The sequence below is a fragment of the Schistocerca gregaria genome, chromosome 4 (assembly GCF_023897955.1).
Source record: "Schistocerca gregaria isolate iqSchGreg1 chromosome 4, iqSchGreg1.2, whole genome shotgun sequence".
Taxonomy (NCBI): domain Eukaryota; kingdom Metazoa; phylum Arthropoda; class Insecta; order Orthoptera; family Acrididae; genus Schistocerca; species Schistocerca gregaria.
In genome coordinates, this window is record NC_064923.1 from 78,707,681 (window position 1) to 78,728,104 (window position 20,424).

Consider the following 20,424-nt stretch of genomic DNA (forward strand, 5'->3'; position numbering starts at 1 on the left):
CTTCGTTGGTGTACTTTCTACTCATACAACTCTTCAACTGATGATGGCTGATGGAATAATGGGTGTGCATTCTACTTATGTTTACATTTGTCCTCTGTCAAAGTCAGCACATGGATGTGTTCCATAACACCGAGTACCTGCACAATTTCAATGTTGTGTTATGTAATTAATAACATGGTGTTTCAGTGAATGGTACATTGTGATACTTTTTGGATAGGTCTTTAGGAGAGGAAATGAATTACTGAATAAAAAATATAGGGTGCCATTTAAAAAAAAGTCATACCGCTGTTCATATCTCTGTAAAAAACAAAGCTACAATGAAGGCAATCATGCTGATTGATGTCCCCCCGACGGCTAAACAACATTTGCTTGAAACATTTTTTAATTTACATCTTGACAAATAGTTATTTAAGGTGGTCAAGATAGATGGGACACCCTGTATTAGTGGTTGTTGTTATGTACTATCACAGAATGTTAAGAGAGGTCTTTGAGATAATAACATTAGTCGTTTCCAATGAAAGTGTAATCTTTTGTGAAAGCTTATTACAATATACAGAGTGAATTGGAACCAATCTACACTTTATTTAAGTAGAGAAGCAGGGTATTGTTTTATATCCACTTCACTTATAGAAATCTGCACGGAAGAAAGAAGTTTGATGCCAGAGAAGAACAGGGCACAGCATCGCTGGAACCTGAGGTATATCACAAGAGTTGCAAGGCTGAATATCTGCACCAATCTAATAAGGTAGTGTTAAGGTGGCAGTGTTATGTGTAGCTGCATGGAGTAATAAGGTCTAGAACAGACGTTACCCAAGCAGTCAAATCAACAACATACTAGCTAAATTCAGCAGTCATCTGACACTAACATGCACTCCAAGGGCCACTACTGCCAAATGCTGACTAGTTACAGCCTTAATAACTGCACTGAGGACAGGGTTACTAATGCTTGTGTCCCAGCAGTGAGAAAAAGGAAGGAAGATTAGTATTTAATTCACTATAAGTGATGAAGTAAAAACAAGCAAAAGTTTCAACTGGTGAAGGAACTGGCTGTGCCCTTTTCAAAGGAAAAATGCTGGCATTTGCCTTAAGTAATGTAGCTGCCCTCCCAAAACATGAGCCCAGTTTACACACATCAAGTATAAGGCTTGTAGAGGGAGAACACGACAAGAGTACACTAAACACATTCCAGTGGATGCAGTTTGCAGTACTTACAAGAACACGAAGAGACTTGCAGAGGATAAATAAGCATGGAGAGCTGCATGAAACCTGTCTTTGGACTGACACCACAATATGCACCATGCATCAAAGTGAGTGCCTTTCCTCATTTTTGTTTAACATTTCTCTCTTGGAATGTCCATTATTATAACCTTCAATATCTAGTCAGGTTTAATTCATAGTACAATAATTAATTCTGTGCAATATGACAATGGAGTATGGAACACTTGATCAGGCATGATTTTTAACTTCTGGCAATCAACGTTCCACAGACTGGAGCATACTTGCAGTGTGGTAACTACTCAATGATCCATTTTTTCTGAATATACTAGAATGATTAGAATGACTTTCTGCTCAAGTCAAGCAAATATTGTTCTTAGTATAAAAACTACAGCCATTTTTTCATAACTACTGATTCACCATAAAATGCTAAAATCAAAATGCAACCTCATTACAGGAAAAGAGACAAGATGAGACTCATACACACAAAAGAAAACTATCTACAAGTATGTCACAGCTAAAAAGGATTTGTAACCGTTTGCTCTACGAATAAATCATTTTACATTCAGCACAGATTGGAGCATAAAAAGTTACATTACATTCCTTATAAACTGCTATCAAAGTTATTTTAAGCACCAGATGGTCTGATATAAAATGTTACACATGGGACATGAAAAGAAAAGAAAATCCTCCTTTTGTCAACTTGCTATGACAGAGAAATATGTAAAATTTTGAATAGAATACATATTAGAAAAGATTATTTTTACTGGGTAGTATCAGCACACACCTCAGAAATCTGCCCACTCCACTCACAGCTACCCTCAGGACCCTCTTTTCTTGTTCAGTTTGTAGTGAGTAAGCTGTAGCAGCTCCGCCCACAGCCAGTACAAACAAACCATATTTTGCATATCTCCTTGATGAATGCAGTTTTCCATTAACATGCTGTGTGGAGTGTAATCTTGATATTCTCTTGATAACATTAAAAGTCTGCTTGAATATCATCATGAAGTCACTGTAACACGTAAAGAAAAATATATAAAAAAGGACAAAATTGAGGTAAAAAATTAGATGCAACCATTAAATTTACAATTTTATTGCCTAAAAACAATATCTCTTTTTATTGATTCCATGTTTCAATTTATCCAGAAATATTACTACTATAGAAATATGAGGTGTTCCACGAGGAATGGTCAATATTCTGGGACAAGACAAGAACACTCATTTGAAACAAAAAGCTTTATGTAGACACATGCCCTATTCCAAATGGTTTCCAAGATACAACACATATCTTTTTGGGCTAGTGGTGTGCATGTGTGTGTCTTACCTAGCCAAACTCTTTTGACATTTTACTCCAGCCCCACCTATCTCACTGCTTTTAGTTTCTTTTTCAGGATGTATTTCTGCCACAATGCTAGTTCGTCAAATGCGCAGTTGTCCATGATCTGTTGTGAGCGATGTAGTGCAAGGGGCTGACATCGTTGTCAGAGAGAAACACCAGTTAACTGTCTTTGTGCAAATGAAGAACATGCAGACATGTTGTATGATTATGGCTTCTATGATGGTAGTTCTCCTGTTGCTGTCCAAGAATACTTTCCAATATGTCTAATTTTTTATGGTTGAGTATTTACCAGAGCTCTCAACAAAAACACCAAAGATTATCCAATGCCCGTGACCTGTAAAATTTCTAAGCAGGCGTAAAGGACTTATATGTCCCAGTTCAATTCCTATCATGGTGACTGAAGACTGCTAACAATTTCACCACTTTAACTGACAATGAGAACAATCTTAAAGCTTTGGAAGGAATATTTCTCTGCTCTTCCAAATTGTTCCTCCAGTGCTACTGAGGACTGACTTCGCAGTGATCACCAGCAAACCCAATAACTGTGGACGGCACTTCCATCCACATACACAGACTTTATCAATGCACAATATCAACTAAGAATCAATAAAGGATCATGGCCCTGAAAACATTCCTCTGGAAATGGTACAATATAGAGGTATATTCTTGAAGACTAGACTTTTTACACTGATCCTCTTGATTTAGGAAACTCGAGAAGTACCTGATGACTTGAAAAATGCTACCATCATCACTATCTTCAAGAAAGAAGACCATAGTGCATGTGGAAACTACTGTGGTGTGTCACTATTGTCAATTTCAGGTAAAATTCTCACAAGAATTCTATTAAATCAGTTCCAAATTATTTTAGAGAGAATTTCGCCTGAATGTCAGTGTGTTTTCCGAACTTTTACAGGAACAACTGTTCTACACAAATCCAGGAAGAACACAACGAGCAACAAAAGCCCAAAAGCCCAAAAGCCTCTATATTTATTTTTCTGTGACCTGGAAAAGGCCTTTGAAGTAGGTTCCTAGATCTGCCATGTGGAAGGTACTAAGAGACTTTCAGTGTCCTGAGCCCTATGTGGAACTGGTTCAAGCTCTTCATGGTGGCATGTCTGGGCAGGTTCTTCATAATAACTCTGCATCATATCTCAGGGTTTGAAACAAGGCTGAGCTCTTACTCCAACACTCTTTGCACTGTAAGTAGCTGCAATTCTATATAAGTCATCTGCAGACAAGCAAGGCATGGAGATTAAGTTACGTTTCAATGGTGGTCTCTTCAAACTGACAAGTCTTTGTTCACAAAGGAGTAGCCAGGTTGTATGGGTGGCAGAACTACGTCTCCTGCTCTAGCACAGGCAGTTACAACTGCCAGTCAGCTGCTTGAAAACTGCATGTGATCACTTTGGTCCTACCGTCAATGCGGGAAAATGAAAGTACTCACAAAATCTGCCCAAGCGTTAATTGTTCCTGAGTTCAATATAAGTGTTAGACTCAATACTGGAGTAGGCTGATCACTTGATGTAGCTTGGAAGCATCTTGTCTAAACAGTACCTGCAAACAGGATGTTGATAAAATAATTGGGGCTGCCCATGCAGCATTCGGGATGGTTAACACACGAGCCTTCATGAATGAAGACATAAAGCTACATACCAAACTCTTGGTGGAAATAGCAGTTGTCATTTGCACATTCTTGTATGGCTGTGAAACTTGGAGACTATTGTCGTGATATCAAAAGACTTGAGTACTTCCACCAACAAAAAATTAGATACACCTTGAAACTTCCTGGCAGATTAAAACTGTGTGCCCGACCGAGACTCGAACTCGGGACCTTTGCCTTTCGCGGGCAAGTACCGGGCGTGAGTCGTGCTTCGGTAGCTCAGATGGTAGAGCACTTGCCCGCGAAAGGCAAAGGTCCCGAGTTCGAGTCTCGGTCGGGCACACAGTTTTAATCTGCCAGGAAGTTTCATATCAGCGCACACTCCGCTGCAGAGTGAAAATCTCATTCTAGATACACCTTGACCATTTAGTGAGAGGACCATGTGGCCAACACCACAGCTCTCAAGAAAATGCATATAAATAGCACTGAGGCAACCACTTTGCTCATCAACTGAGCTAGTTATGCCACATTCATCACATATCCCCACCAAATCATCTATGGTGAACTGTGCTCTGGCAGCAGACTTCACTAAGTCCCTCTTAGATGTTTTAAGTACTACATAAAACACTTAATTAAGATTACTGAAAAATAAACATACAGACACGGGAAGAATGCACTGTGGATTACTTAGTGTGGGGAAACATTATATCCTCAACTGTCAACTTGTTTGAAAAAGAACGCTGCAGACATGAAGAAGCTAAATGACAAGCAAGGAAGCTCCATCAATTGTAACACTGTCCTCTTCCAACCATTCAGAGTGATTTGTGTGGACACAACTTATGCCAGGACTGGTCTGTTCAATCACTGGAAACACATCCGTAAGTTGAGCTGAAATGATCATTCTACGCAGGAAGATGGCATGCACACTTAGAATCAAGTTGCAGCAAATGACGGCATGAAACAAGTCATCCTTCCACTTTCCCAATTTCCTTCTTAAATGTCAAGCTGAATAGCTTTAGCAGTAATAGCAAAACATTCTTTCAATAGTGCATTAGAGTCCTAGTAGCAGCACACAGTGATTTTCTGCACATATCAATGTCCTATAAATATATTTATGGTGAACACTAAATGCAGAAAATTTGTACAGCATACAGCATGTCCACAATATACACATTGGCAACAGTGCCACTTGACTTGAATTCTGTCACTGATTAAATGACAACTGTCATTTTCTTTCATTAGAACTATTCACTGATGAAGCTATGTTTACACAGAATGGAATCAACAACACATGTAAAATCCATAAGTGATCACAGGAAAATTCATATGCTACTGTGGAAACCAATTTCCAAGCAAGTTTGTTTTTCCATCATACTTCGGTGTAGTATGATCAATAACATGTTGATAGATCTGTCATTTTAGAAGAGTGAATGATGGGACGGAATTACTTGCATTTTTGGAAAATGCTTTTGTTGAATACCTTGAGGATGTTCCGTTTGCCACATGAACTGCATTGTACTTCCAGCATGAAAAAGCCCCTCCACATTTTACCAGACATGTGAGGGAACATCTCACCCACACTTACGCTAATCAGTGGAATGGACGCAGTAGTACAATTAACTGGCTACCAAGATCGCCACACCTTACACCATTACCTTTATAGTTTATGGGGTTATATGAAGTCTGAGGTACACAAACGAAAGGTGAATCCATGAGGCAATTGCTTTGTCACATCCTGGAGACTGTTGCCCTCATAAGGGAATGTGCACAGGCACTCAGACAAGTAACACAACCTGCTCTCCAAAGAGGGCACAAATGCACTGGCACTGTTGGTGGGATAACCAAACATTTGGGTTTTTTTTGAGTGCAAAACCAACTGTTGAACATGAAGATGAAGAGAGGAGTTAAAAATGACTACATGTCAATCCCAATCAATGGAAGAGAAGACCACTAAAAACAGGGACACGGAAAAAGGTCTATACAATATGCCACAGAGAAACGGAGGGCCAGAACTAAACATTAAATGGCATTCACCATATTGCTACGACAGACAAAAAGTAAAACGTGGTTGACAGCCCAAGTGTCGTTTGGTAAAACGGCCAATAACTCAGGCGGTAAACACAAACGGAACTATAAGCGGTCAAAAAAACAGGACATTCCATCAGGAAATAGTGGACAGTCAAAAGTTGGGCGCAATGTGCACTACGTGGTGGAAGAGCACCACTCAACAAATGGCAATGGCTAATGAGACACTGCCCAACACGCAGCCTAGTCAAAATTATCTCCTCGCAATGGGAGGGCAGGGAGAAAATCATCCAAGCCGCTGGGCAAGGCTAAATAACCAGCTTGTTTCCACAAAGGGAGGACCAATGGTGATGCTAAAGTGACACTACCTGCTGAGAGATGGCAACATAGCGATCTTCGGGTCAACAGCATCAGTGGCCTTGTTTCCTATCAGACTGACATGACAAGAAACCCACATAAACATCACAGTGGTTCAATCAAGAGCGAGCAAGTGTCAGCTATCCTGGACCCATTGCATTAAAGGATCAACAGTGTGCAGCACACAGAGGCTTTGAAGGGCACTGAGACAGTCTGAGCACATGTCAATTGAAAAGCCTGTGTCGCCGGATGTACTGTGTGGCCTGATACAGGGCGAAGAACTCTGTTGTCAATACTGAGCAGTGTCCTGGAAGCCGATACCAAAAAACATCAGCGCCAATGATGAAGGCACACCCGACACCACAGTCAGCCCAAGAGCCATCAGTGGACACAAAGGTACTATCACGAAAATCCATGTGAAGGTTGTGAAACTAAAGGTGATACAACCAGGCTGGAGTAGTACCCTTGGGAAGCAAATGAAGACCAAGGTAAATGGGTAACTGCACGAAGCTGAGGTGGCAAAGGGTTCACACCCACTGGGAAAGTTGCAGGTAACGTGAGGTTAAGCTACCGGAGCAAGAGCCGAAAGTGAACTCCAGGAGGTAACAGAGAAGAGAGAAGCGTCCCATATTGGTGATCAAAGGAGTCATCGAAGTAGGAGGCATAGGATGAATGGCCGCGCATGGCAGACAGACAGCATGCATATCTGCTGAGAAGTAAGTCATGGTGGTAGGACAGCGGTAGCTCAGCAGCTTCTGCATACAGACTCTCAACCATGCTAGTGTAAAAGGTGCCAGTGGACAAACGAATGCAACAATGGTGGATGGTATTGAGAGGGCATAAGAGGGACAGATGTGCAGGTGCATAAGGGTGCATGGATAAGGGACTGGTACAAAAGGAAGAGGGTGATCGATCTGCACCCCAGGAAGTACCATTCAGGACACATAGGACATTGAAGAACCACATACAACAGGCTGCCAGATAAGACGCGTGGGAAGACCAAGAGTGTTTCCTATCAAGCATGAGACCCAGGAATTTCACAGTTTCAAGAAACAGAAGACCAACAGGCCCAAGATGCAAAGACTGTGAAAGAAACCAATTGTAGCGCGAGAAGTTCATACAAACGGTTTTGTCAGTGGAAAAGCACCGTTGTTGATTCTCTATGAGTAAAGATGATCGAGAGCAACAGATGGCAAACTCATCAATGAAAAGGGAGTTGGAGATGGCCAGCAGGAGACAGGCCATTATAGGGTTAACGGCAACAGCAAAGAGGATGATGCTCAGGACAGAACCCTGAGGCACACCATTTTCCTGGATAAAAGTCACTGAGAAAGCTGATCTACACGTACCTTGAAAATTCAGTCTTTTAAAAAGGAAATGGGGCAGGTGGCCATAGAAGCCCCACATGTAGAGGGTATGGAGGATACCAGTCGCCCGCAGGTGTTGCAGGCTTTTTCCAAATAGAAAAACACAGCCACAGTCTGGTTGATCCACAGAAAATCATACAAGACTTGTGTAAACAAAGTAACGCGATTATTAACTGCAGAATGGAATGCTCGAAATCCACACTGTGCAGTGATTAGTAAATTGTGAGACTCAAGCCACAGTACCAGCTGGGCAAGAAACACATGTTCACCTTGCAAGAACAGCTGTCAAGAGAAATGGGGTGGTAGCTGGAAGGAAGATGTTTGACCTTACTGGGCTTAGGCAATGGCTTCACGCCAATGTCTTGGAAACATGCCCTCTGCCCAGATGTGGTTGTATGCATTAAGCAGAAAGTACTGTAACATCTGAATATGAACAGCGTCCAGCCCTGGGGCAGAGGGTCAGGATGAAGTGAGAGCATGATCTAGCTCCCTCATAGTAATGGCGGCATTGTAGCTCTCACAATTCGGAGAAGAAAAGGGTACTGCCCGAGCCTCCTCCACTCATGGAGGAAGGCAGGATGATAGTGGGAGGAGTTTGAAATCTCCAGAAAATGGCGGCACAACGTGTCGGAGATAGCAATAGGGTCCACAATGATGTAATCTGCTACTGTCAGGCCAGAAATTGGGGAATGGATCTTGGTCCCAAAGAGCCGCCAGAGGAAGTGGGACTGTTAAAAGAACTAGTGAATGAAATGCAGCTAGTTTTTTTGCTACCCAGAAGAATACAACGACACTGTGCACGCATCTGTTTATAATGAACACAGTTTGCCACGATAGGATGACAGTTAAAAACGTGGAGAGCATGTCTCCATGCAAGAATTATGTCGCGGCATTCCTCAGTTCGCCAAGGGACTGGGACACGGCTTGGTAAAGAGAAAGTGCAAGGAATGGAACATCCTGCAGCGATAAGGATAACATTTGTAAGATATTCCACCTTGTCATCACAATTGGGGAAATGTTTGTCGAAGGTTGCAAAGGAGGAGTAAAGCCTACAGTTGGCCTTAGTAAGCTACCATTTGAGTGTGCATGGTGGTAAGGTAGGAGTCAGCAAACGGGTAGCACACACGAAATGGTCACTTGAGTATGTATCAGAAAGAACAGACAACTTGAAACGCTGGGCAGTACAGAAGGATAGTCCAAATGGGAATAGGCGAGTGTGGAGTCTTGAGAGGCCCATGATACTCCTATGTTGAGACAGTAGAGGTTAAGCTGATTAAGAAGATCAGCCAAAAGAGCACATCTCGGACAGGTTCTGGGAGAGCCCCAAAGGGGATGATGCGCATTAAAGTCACCGAGCAGCAGAAAGGGCTGAGGTAGCTCCCCAATAAGCTGGAAGAAGTCTGCCCTGGTGACATCCAATGACGGAGAGATGTAAACAGTACAGAGGAAGGAAAAGGCAAACTGCAACAGCTTAAAGGCAGCTACTCGGGGAGATGGGTTGACTATGAACATCATCCCGTATGAGCAGCATGAGTCTCTCACAAGATGGAATGTTAACCTTTGGAGGAAGGTCAAAACAGACTGGGAAGAAATGCTAGAGCTCAAAGTGGTTGTGAGAATGCAATTTTGTTTCCTGAAGGCAGAGAACAAGTGGAAACTGAGATTCTAAGAGCAGCTGTAAACCCTCTTTGTTGGATCAAAGGTCGTGAATGTTCCATTGGAGGAGAGTCATGAGGAAAAAAGGGGAGGGGTGTCATGTTGGTGGCTGCCATGTGCCAGCCTTCGAAAACTTGCTGCTACAGGGCACAGAAGCAGGAGAATTCTGCTCTATGATGTTTACAGAAGTGTGAGCATTCTTCTGTTGCCAGCCTGGAGAGTCCACAGCAGAAAAATGGTTGGTGGTGTGCACCAGTGACACGGAGATTAGCCAGGTGAGGATATCACATAACAACACTGTCAAAGAGGATATTCAAGTCAGTGAAGGAGATGACCATTTGCCTCTGACTTCTTCAACCCTTTCCAGTTAGCAAAGGAAGACTCAGGTGTTGGTTGGCTTGAGGGATGTAGGAAGTCTTAACAGTAGTGTTCCTTGTGTCCTTTCTGGCCTGCTGGTTATGTAGCTGATGACTTCGCCCCGTGAGGCAAGAGTTTGGTGGCGTGCTGCACAGCTGGAAGAGGACAGGGGATGCTTCCACGACCCTGGGCAATTTTGCAACCACGGTGCTAAATTTGAAGTGGCATGTCTGCGTGGCCATGTCCTTCATGGAGCAAGCTGTAGCAAGAACAGTAGCGAAGGTGCCAGATGGTAGGACACAGGGTTTCTGACTAGCCAACAACTTGCAAACAACCAGGTAAGGCACTTTTCCCTTGACCTGGACCTCCTGGGCAGCCCACTCATTGAGGTACATGGGACAATTGTGGGAGGCGGCAGCATAGTCGCCACTGTAGTCGAGGCAGTGGGGAGAAGGAGGCAGACAATCACCCTCATGAGCATCCCTGTCACAGGTTACACATCTGGCTGCGTGTCAACAAGACTCTCGATTGTGGTTTTAATGATGACACTAGTAGCAGCACATTGGGCTTGGAATACACGTTCTGACTATGATAACTTCATAACCTACTTTGATCTTTTATGGAAGAACCACTCTATCAAAAGTGCGAAAGAGAGTGCACTAAGGAGGCATCTACTTTTTTCATAACCCGATGGATGACAATGATGCCTGATCAGAGGGGTACGTTTGGATTTCTGCCTCAGTCAGACCATCGAGCAGCCTAGTGCAAATAACACCACGGGACAAACTCAGTGTTTCATGGGTCTCGACATGAACAGGATAGCCATGGAGAAGCGAAGCTGCAAGTAGTTGTGCTTGAGAATCAGAAGTAGTCTCCAAAAGCGAAGTGTGATTGCATAAACGAGAACAGGATTTCACAGGGCCAGCAACTGCATCAACACCTTTCTGAATAATAAACGGATTTACTACAGCAAAGGACTAACCGTCTTCAGTACATGAAACCAAGAGGAACCTTCGTGCAGCTGGGAGGGTCTCTGAATCATTAGCGTCATTCTGTCTATGTTTCGTAACCGCTGACTGTAAAGACGATTGACTCACTGCAAGAAAATCCCCCATGATTGCCAGTGTCTCTGATGGCACACTCCTTCCAACTGGGGGTCCACTTCAGAAGGGGGTGCAGCCAACTTAGGTGATTTTTTCACACATCAGATCACACCTCCACAACACCAGACAGAGGGACCAATCAGCGATTTGGGAAGGTAGCAGCACAGGCAATCACCCCTCCCTGGGCCTGGCCTGTACCAGGGGTATGTGCGAACCCTACCTGTCAACCAAGGGTTGGGAATTACACATTACCCAGCCACCTGCTACATATCAGATGCGTTGGCCAGCCTTCAGGAGCACACAGGGAGGAAGAAAAAGAGAAGCCCCAAACGCCGAAGCTGAGGAAGGATAGGAGAATGTGAACAAAGAAAGGGCAAAGGAACAGTGGAGAGTATTCTGATATTGACTAACGAAAATGCAGAATATATTTCCAAAAATGGCCCACTCATGTTCCCCACAGGAAGGGAAAAAGAACAGCAAGGGGATACACATGCAGCATGGAAGGGAAAAGATGCTGCAAAGCCTGGGGCTCGCTGGTAGCCAAGCACAAATCTACCAAAGAGCGGCGAGACCCTGGAGAGATCCTAACATTTATTGTGAAATGTACAACAGCTATAATACGACATATACAATAATGCCTAGATGTTAAAGATGCATACTTTTCACTTTGTAAACTTGACAACATATTGAATAATACAGAAAATAAATAACATTGTACATTAATCTTGGAAACCATTGAGAATAGGGCATATGCCCATTTTGTTGTAACTCTACAGAGTGAGCATGCATAATCAAAGAGTGAGCGATACAAGTGCACACAATAACCCAATATAAGCCTGGTGCACCAGGCACTCGCCCTTACTCATGTGTACTTGTTTATTGCATGCTTACTTACAAGACTGCATATTGATGTGTTCTATAGTTACGAGAATTTGTACTGTTCTATACATCATTCAGCATTATTGTGGACCTCTTCATGTAGAAGCAGAATAAAACTTGGTTGGTGTTACTTCTGTTAATGTGTCTGTATAACGTTACAACAAATATGATCGATTTTCTTTTCTTTTCTTTTTCAAATCATCATTCCTGTCATATCCCTGATGACCACTACTCCTGGGACAGAGTCTCAAGAGCCTGTAGAATAAGTATTAATATGACAAAAAGAACCACAGAAAAGGGGAGAGCAGCCAAGTTCTGAAAAGTAAAGCAGGAAAATTTATGATCAACATCCTGTTGGCAAAAAGCTTATTAGAGATAGAATCCAAGCTCAAAGTGAACATCGATGGAAAGGAAATTGGCTGTGTCCTTTTCAAAGCAATTATATTTGACTTATGTGATTTAAGGAAATGACAGAAAACCTAAATCTGGATGGTCAGATAAGATGTTGGACTCCACTAGTCTTAAATCAGAATCCAATGCATTATCCAATGAGCCACCTCGTTCACATAAAGGATGTCCACATCAACCAACAAATTAATAAATAAAGGAGAAACCTCTAGTTAACAGGCAGTGCAAGATCTTCCCATCAACAAAACAAGGGTGAATAGTTCATGAGAATGATACTATAGCATTAACAGATTAAGTAAAAGAATCATAGCAGATCACAAGTAAGGAATAGATAGATTCAATTTTGGACACATACAGTGAGATAATCTGCCTGCACTTCCTGGTAACTAAGAATGAATTTAACACAACTGTGCATAAGAAAACTATCTTTAAAATGTATGGTAAATGTATCTGCTCCAACCTCCCGCACCTTAACACCTATACCAACAATCCCTCACACAATTAACCCACAGATCCTGTCCACAACCATAAATCACCCACATACTCTTTTCTGCTCTCCTCTTGGTACTCAACCTGTAAACCGCCACCCTCTGATTCTTTAAAGAATTGAAAACCCTTGTATAAAACTTAATACCTCCCAAACAAAGTGTCATACATTCTCAGCTAAATTCTGTAGCACATGTGGAGACTGTTGCAAAATGTGTTGCGAATCAAGTTATTAGTGAGGATGTCATAAATTAAAATTCCATGCCTAATGTTGAAGTTTTAAGTTTTCTAAACCCGTAAATCACCTACCCTCCAACTCCTTAAAGGCTCAAAAACCCATGTACAAAAAATAATATCTCCCGAACAAAGAGTCATGCATTGATACAATTTTTCAGGTACATTCAATAATGCGTCTGGATACTGTCTGCAAAATGTGTTGGGAATAGTTACTAGTGAGGAAGTAATAAAGTAAAAGTTCATGCCTGATGCTGAAGTTCTAATGTGTGAAAAATTTAGTAAGTGATAAACTTTCCTCCTTTCACCATTTTGTGGGGAATGTCAGCAAGAAAAAGTTTCATAAAGGTTGGTTGGAAGTCATTAATTGCTCTCATTCTTGAAAACTGGAAGGATACAGCCAGGGTGATTTGCATGCCATGAACCCGGCCACGGTGGTCGAGCGGTTCTAGGCGCTCAGTCCGGAACTGTGCAACTGGTACGGTCGCAGGTTCGAATCCTGCCTCCGGCATGGATGTGTGTGATGTCCTTAGGTTAGTTAGGTTTAAGTAGTTCTAAGTCCTAGGGGACTGATGACCACAGATGTTAAGTCCCATAGTACTCAGAGCCATTTTTTTGCATGCTATGAGTTAACACTTCCCCAAGACTCAAGTACAGTTTCTAAATACAATATTTGTCTTCCTCTGTTCAATCTTTCACATAAAATTATAGCTATTAATGAACACATTATGACAGCATTTTAAGTTTTTAAATTTGATCAATAATTACCAGTATGTAGAATAATTAAAATCAAATTTTTGATGCCCAGGAAGCAGTGCGACATGGTCCCACATTAGCCATTTGGTAACATAGATTGCACTATTCATTCAGCCAACTGATGACGTGGATCTTATAAATGATAAAGCGGGAGTTGGTCCAATCCATGAAACAAGTAGGTACATACTTACACTGCACGAACTCCCAACACATTGCTCCATTGGTTTTACTCCTGTGGAACATACAGGTGCAAGACCTGTAAGTATGAAAGCACAGAGAATATCCTATTCCAGTCCCATAATAGGCATATCCTATCCTATAGAAACTTGGATCAAATGATTCGAAAATTGTATGCACGAAATGAATAAATTAGATTTAACATTTCTCTGCTGTGATTTCTGTGCAGTCTTTAACACTGCCATGACTGCCACCACCTGTCCACTCAAATGAACAACCAGCTGTCTCCCCAACTGAATGGCCACTGTGAAATGGGGGCCACAAAGAGGCAGAACAGGCAGAACATGCTGCTAGGCTTAGTATGCTCAACTTCAATGTCAGATTCACACTCCATAATTTCTGGATCTCTCTTATACTTCCTCTGAAGTATATAGATGGGAATTGTCCTTACAATACATACTTCACACAATCTTCCTAGAAATCAATTTCCACTAATACCTGTCCCCACACCTCTCACTTCAATTGTTGTACCCTCATACCCTACTTTCCAGACTTGCTCTTCCTCTGGTCTAGGAAGAAGCGACTAAGATTCGACATCGAGGTCATTAGAGACAGAGCACAAGCTCAGATTATGTCAAGGATGGGAAAGGAAAGTAGCCGTGCCCTTTCAAAGGAACCCTCCCCTCCCAATCATCTGCCTGGAATGACGTAAGGAATAAACTGGAAGAAGTCTTGATTGCGTACATTTTTTTAATGTGGTGACTGGTTTCGATTTTATTATAAGATCATCTTCAGACCATAGATGTCTGCTGGAGGCAGTGGCGCATGGCAACCCTCTTACTTGTGGCTGGCGGTGTCGCCACATTAAAAAATTTTATGCGATCAAGACTGCTTCCAGTTTATTTATAATAATTACAGATTGCTGTTTCCTATAATAAGAACTAACTATGTTCTTTAAAATGTTAAATGATTTAAGGAAATCATGGAAGACCCAAATCTGGATGGCCGGATGTGGGTTTGAACTGTCATCCTCCCGAATGCAAGTTCAGTGTGCTCACCACTGTGCTACCTCGCACGGTCTTCCTCTGTTGTATCTGCCCCTTTCAATCTGTTCCTCCATGTCACTGTATACCACGCGAACCACCCTTACTGCAGCAGAACGAGCTCACTTGTGCCAAATTCCTAACCTGCATTTTTGCTGAATCTCCCTCCCAGTCATCGGTCACCCTGCCTCCAGCTTTCCCTTCTATTCCCCACCTCCATCTGGCCCTTGCCCACTCATCCTTGTGCAACCTCTCACCCCAGTTGAGCTGCAGAGCCAGCAAATTGTAAACACGCATATGCAAGTGTATTCTGTCAGCCCTCAAGGAGGATTCATACTACAACTTACAACGTTTTCAATCTTGTTTATGATTCTATTGAGCACTCTATATCTCAACTACACAATGAGCCGTTACCTTATTATGTCCATTATTTATATTCCAATAACTACTTTCCATGTCTGCATCAAATGATTTTAAATTGAATCAAATAAGGGCATAAAACAAAGTCTTTAATCTTCTGACTGGTTTAATGTACCCTGCCACAACTTCTTCTCATGTGTCAACATAAACCTATTAGAGTAGCACTAACAGCCAATGTCCACAACTACTTGTCGATATATCCTAATTTCTGTCTTCCCCAACAGTTTTTACTATCTACAGCTCAGTCTAGTACTGTGTCTTCAGACATTTCAAGCAGTCTGCCAGTTCTGCTTGTTATTGTTTTCATCAAACTCCTTTCCTCATCAGTTCTGTGGTGTTCCTCTTCAATACTTGGCAGATGAATCCACTTAATTCTCAACATTCTTCAATATATTATCCACCTCAAATGGTTCTATTCTTTTCTTTTGGGTTTCCCCATAGATGGCAGTGTTTAATAGTAGTACACATCTGTTAGCCAGGAATGTCCTCTTTGCCTGTACTAGTCTGCTTATTATGTACTTCTTGCTTAGTGCATCATGCGTAATTTTGCTTCCAGCCTAGAAGAATTCTTTCCCATCATCTACTTAGTGGTACCCGATTTTAGTGTAAGTTTAATGCTAATCTTACTTCTGCTATGCCTAGTTACTTTTGACTTTCTTTATCTCAGTCTCAATCCAGTGTGTCCTCATTAGACTGTTCATTCCATTTGACAGGTCCTGCAGTTCTTCCATACTTTTACAGGGGATAACAATGTCATCAGCAAATCTTACCACTGATGCGCTTTCATACTGAATTTCAATCCCACTTCTGAACCTTTCTTCTATTTCTGTCATCACATCCTTGATGTACAAACTGAACAGTAGTGGAGAAGTACTGAACCTGTCTTATGCCCTTTCTAATCTTTACACTTAGTTCTTCTTCCATTCTTGTTGGTCCTGCTTGGTTCTTGTACGCACTGTACGTTACCTATTTTCTCTAAAGCTTATACCAGTTTGTCAGAGAATTTCATATGTTTTACAACATTTAACTTTGTCAAGCATTCTTTTTTAGGTCAACAAGCCCTGATTTTTCTCAGTATTACTTCCATTATTATGTACAATGCCAGAACAGCCTCTCTCTGGTGCCCTTACCTTTCTTATGGCCAAACCAATTGCCATCTAGCATTCATTCTTCTGAATATTATTCTTGTCAGTAACTTGAATGCATGAGCTGTTAAGCTGGTTGTATGATTATTCTCCCATTTATCTGCCCTTCCCTTCTGAATTGTACGGATGATATTTTTCCAACCATCTGATGATATGTATCCAGTCTACACACCAACTTGAATGGTTGTTTGGTTGCCACTTTTGGGTACTTACATTGTTTAATTCATAAATTTCCGGCGTATTATAGTATTTGACAGTTGTAGCATGGTGTTTTAGTACTTGAATAGTGTAAAATCACATGGTCTCCTTGTGCCGCCGAGCAGTGTGTCAGAGTGCGCAAGTAGCAGCATTACTGCATTTACTAGGCAATCTTGTATTTTAATAACCATTTAAATTTTGTGTCTAATTGTTTGTGCTCTCTGTAGATTAGTTCAGACATTCTTTGCACAACAGTATTTAGCGTGAATTGGGACTGCGGCTGCTGTGTTCGGATGCAGGCTGAGTTGGCATCCCTTCGCTCCCAGCTTCAGGCAGTGTTGGCTTCGGTCACACAGCTTGAGGCTGTTGCCAATGGGCATCACTGTGAGGGTCTGGATGAGGGTTTGTTGGGGACGGTCAGCTAGTCCCATGCATCCCCCAATCGGACTATGGCTGTGGCTGCCCGGGATACTGCCCACATTGAGGCTGACCCCTCACCCGTGGTGGAGTGAGAGGTCGTGTCGAGGTGTGGCAGGGGGCGAAAGGCATTCCGGAGGGCTGAACGGAAGGCCTCTCCAGTTTGTCTGACACACCGGTTTCAGGCTTTGTCTCCGGCTGATACTGATCTTCGGCCGGATATGGCTGCTTGTCCTCTTCCAGAGGTTGCCCCTCAGTCTGCAAGATCCGGGCGGTCGCAGAGGGTGGGCTTACTGGTAGTTGGGAGCTCCAACGTCAGGCGCGTAATGGGGCCCCTTAGGGATATGGCTGCAAGGCAGGGGAAGAAAACCAATGTGCACTCAGTGTACATACCGGGGGGAGTCATTCCAGATGTGGAAAGGGTCCTTCCGGATGCCATGAAGGGTACAGGATGCACCCATCTGCAGGTAGCCGCTCATGTCGGCATCAATGATGTGTGTCGCTATGGATCGGAGGAAATCCTCTCTGGCTTCCGGCAGCTATCTGATTTAGTGAAGACTGCCAGTCTCGCTAGTGGGATGAAAGCAGAGCTCACCATCTGCAGCATCGTTGAAAGAACTGGTACAGAGCTGAGTGGAGGGTCTCAATCAGAGGCTGAGATAGTTCTGCGACTGTGTGGGCGGCATTCCTCGACTTGTGCCATAGGGTGGTGGGGTTTCGGGTTCCGCTGGATAGGTCAGGAGTCCACTACACCCAGCAGTCGGCTACATGGGTAGCAAGGGCTGTGGCGCGTGGACTGGGCGATTTTTTAGGTTAGATGGCCTCGGGCAAGTACAGGAAGGGCAACAGCCTCGAAAGGTGCAGGGCAAAGTCAGGACATGCGGGGCAAAGTCAGGACATGCGGCGACCAAGCAGCAATTGGTATTGTAATTGTAAAGCTGCGTTGGTAAAGTATCAGAACTTCAAGCGCTTATAGAAAGCACCAAAGCTGAAATCATTATAGGTACGGAAAGCTGGCTGAAGCCAGAGATAAATTCTGCTGAAATGTTTACAAAGGCACAGACAGTGTTTAGAAAGGATAGACTGCATGCAACCAGTGGTGCTATGTTTGTCGCTGTTAGTAGTAGTTTATCCTGTAGTGAAATAGAAGTGGATACTTCCTGTGAATTATTATGGGTGGAGGTTATACTCAACAACCAAGCTAGGTTAATAATTGGCTTCTTTTACCGACCTCCCGACTCAGCAGCATTAGGGGCAGAACAACTGAGAGGAAATCTGGAGTACATTTCATGTAAATTTCCTCAGCATGTTATAGTCTTAGGTGGAGATTTCAATTTACCAGATATAGACTGGGACACTCAGATGTTTAGAACGGGTGGTAGGGACAGAGCATCGAGTGACATTATACTGAGTGCACTATCCAAAAATTACTTCGAGCCATTAAACAGAGAACCGAATCGTGGAGATAACATCTTGGACCTACTGATACCAAACAGACCGAACCTTTTCGACTCTGTAAGCGCAGAACAGGGAATCAGTGATCATAAGGCTGCTGTAGCATCCCTGAATATGGAAATAAATAGGAATATAAAAAAAGGTAGGAAGGTTTATCTGTTTAGCAAGAGTAATAGGAGGCAGATTTCAGACTACCTAACAGATCAAAACGAAAATTACTGTTCTGACACTGACAATGTTGAGTGTTTATGGAAAAAGTTCAAGGCAATCGTAAAATGCGGCTTAGACAGGTACGTGCCGAGTAAAACTATGAGGGACGGGAAAAACCCACCGTGGTTCAACAACAAAGTTAGGAAACTACTGCGAAAGCAAAGAGAGCTTCACTGCAAGTTTAAACGCAGCCAAAACCTCCCAGACAAACGGAAGCTAAACGATGTCAAAGTTAGTGTAAGGAGGGCTATGCATGAAGTGTTCAGTGAATTCGAAAGTAAAATTCTATGTAACGACTTGTCGGAAAATCCTAGGAAGTTCTGGACTTACTTTAAATCAGTAAGTGGATTGAAATAACATACCCCGACACTCTGGGATGATGATGGCATTGAAACAGAGGATGACATGCATAAAGCTGAAATACTAAACACCTTTTTCCAAAGCTGTTTCACAGAGGAAGACCGCACTGCAGTTCCTTCTCTAAATCCTCACATGACATCAAAATAAGTGTCCAAGGAATAGAAAAGCAACCGAAATCACTCAACAGAGGAAAGTCCACTGGACCTGACGGGATACCAATTCGATTCTATACAGTGTACGCAAAAGAACTTGCCCCCCCTTCTAACAGCCGTGTACCGCAAGTCTTTAGAGAAATGGAAGGTTCCAAATGATTGGAAAAGAGCACAGGTAGTCTCAGTTTTCTAGAAGGGTCGTCGAGCAGATGCGCAAAACTATAGGCCTATATCTCTGACATCAATCTGTTGTAGAATTTTAGAACATGTTTTTTGCTCGCGTATCATGTCATTTCTGCAAACCCAGAATCTACTCTGTAGGAATCAACATGGATTCCGGAAACAGCGATCACGTGAGACCCAACTCGTTTTATTTGTTCATGAGACCCAGAAAACATTAGATAGAGGCTCCCAGGTAGATGCCATTTTCCTTGACTTCCGGAAGGCGTTCAATACAGTTCCGCACTGTCGCCTGATAAACAAAGTAAGAGCCTACGGAATATCAGACCAGCTGTGTGGCTGGATTGAAGAGCTTTTAGCAAACAGAACACAACATGTTGTTCTCAATGGAGAGATATCTACAGACGTTAAAGTAACCTCTGGCATACCACAGGGGAGTGTTACGGGACCATTGATTTTCACAATATATATAAATGACCTAGTAGATAGTGTCAGAAGTTCCATGCGGCTTTTCATGGATGATGCTGTAGTATACAGAGAAGTTGCAGCATTAGAAAATTGCAGTGAAATGCAGGAAGATCTGCAGCGAATAGGCACTTGGTGTAGAGTGTGGCAATTGACCCTTAACATAGACAAATGTAATGTAATGCACATACATAGAAAGAAGGATTCTTTACTGTATGATTATATGATAGCGGAACAAACACTGGTAGCACTTACTTCTGTACAATATCTGGGAGTATGCATATGGAACGATTTGAAGTGGAATGATCATATAAAATTAGTTGTTGGTAAGGCAGGTACCAGGTTGAGATTCATTGGGAGAGTCCTTAGAAAATGTAGTCCATCAACAAAAAAAAAAAAAAGACCTCGTTCGGCCTAGAC

At 42.5% G+C, this 20,424-nt stretch overlaps 1 protein-coding gene across 1 annotated transcript in view; it reads right to left on the reverse strand.

The window, feature by feature from the left end:
• The window catches only part of LOC126267138 (uncharacterized aarF domain-containing protein kinase 5-like), a 156,113-nt gene that overhangs the window by 125,812 nt on the left and 9,877 nt on the right, over window positions 1-20,424 (reverse strand). The window contains exon 2 of the mRNA XM_049972062.1: window positions 2,003-2,227. Within this exon, the coding sequence (XP_049828019.1) occupies window positions 2,003-2,220 (218 nt within the window). The 5' untranslated portion in view covers window positions 2,221-2,227. The remainder of the gene's footprint in view (window positions 1-2,002; window positions 2,228-20,424) is intronic.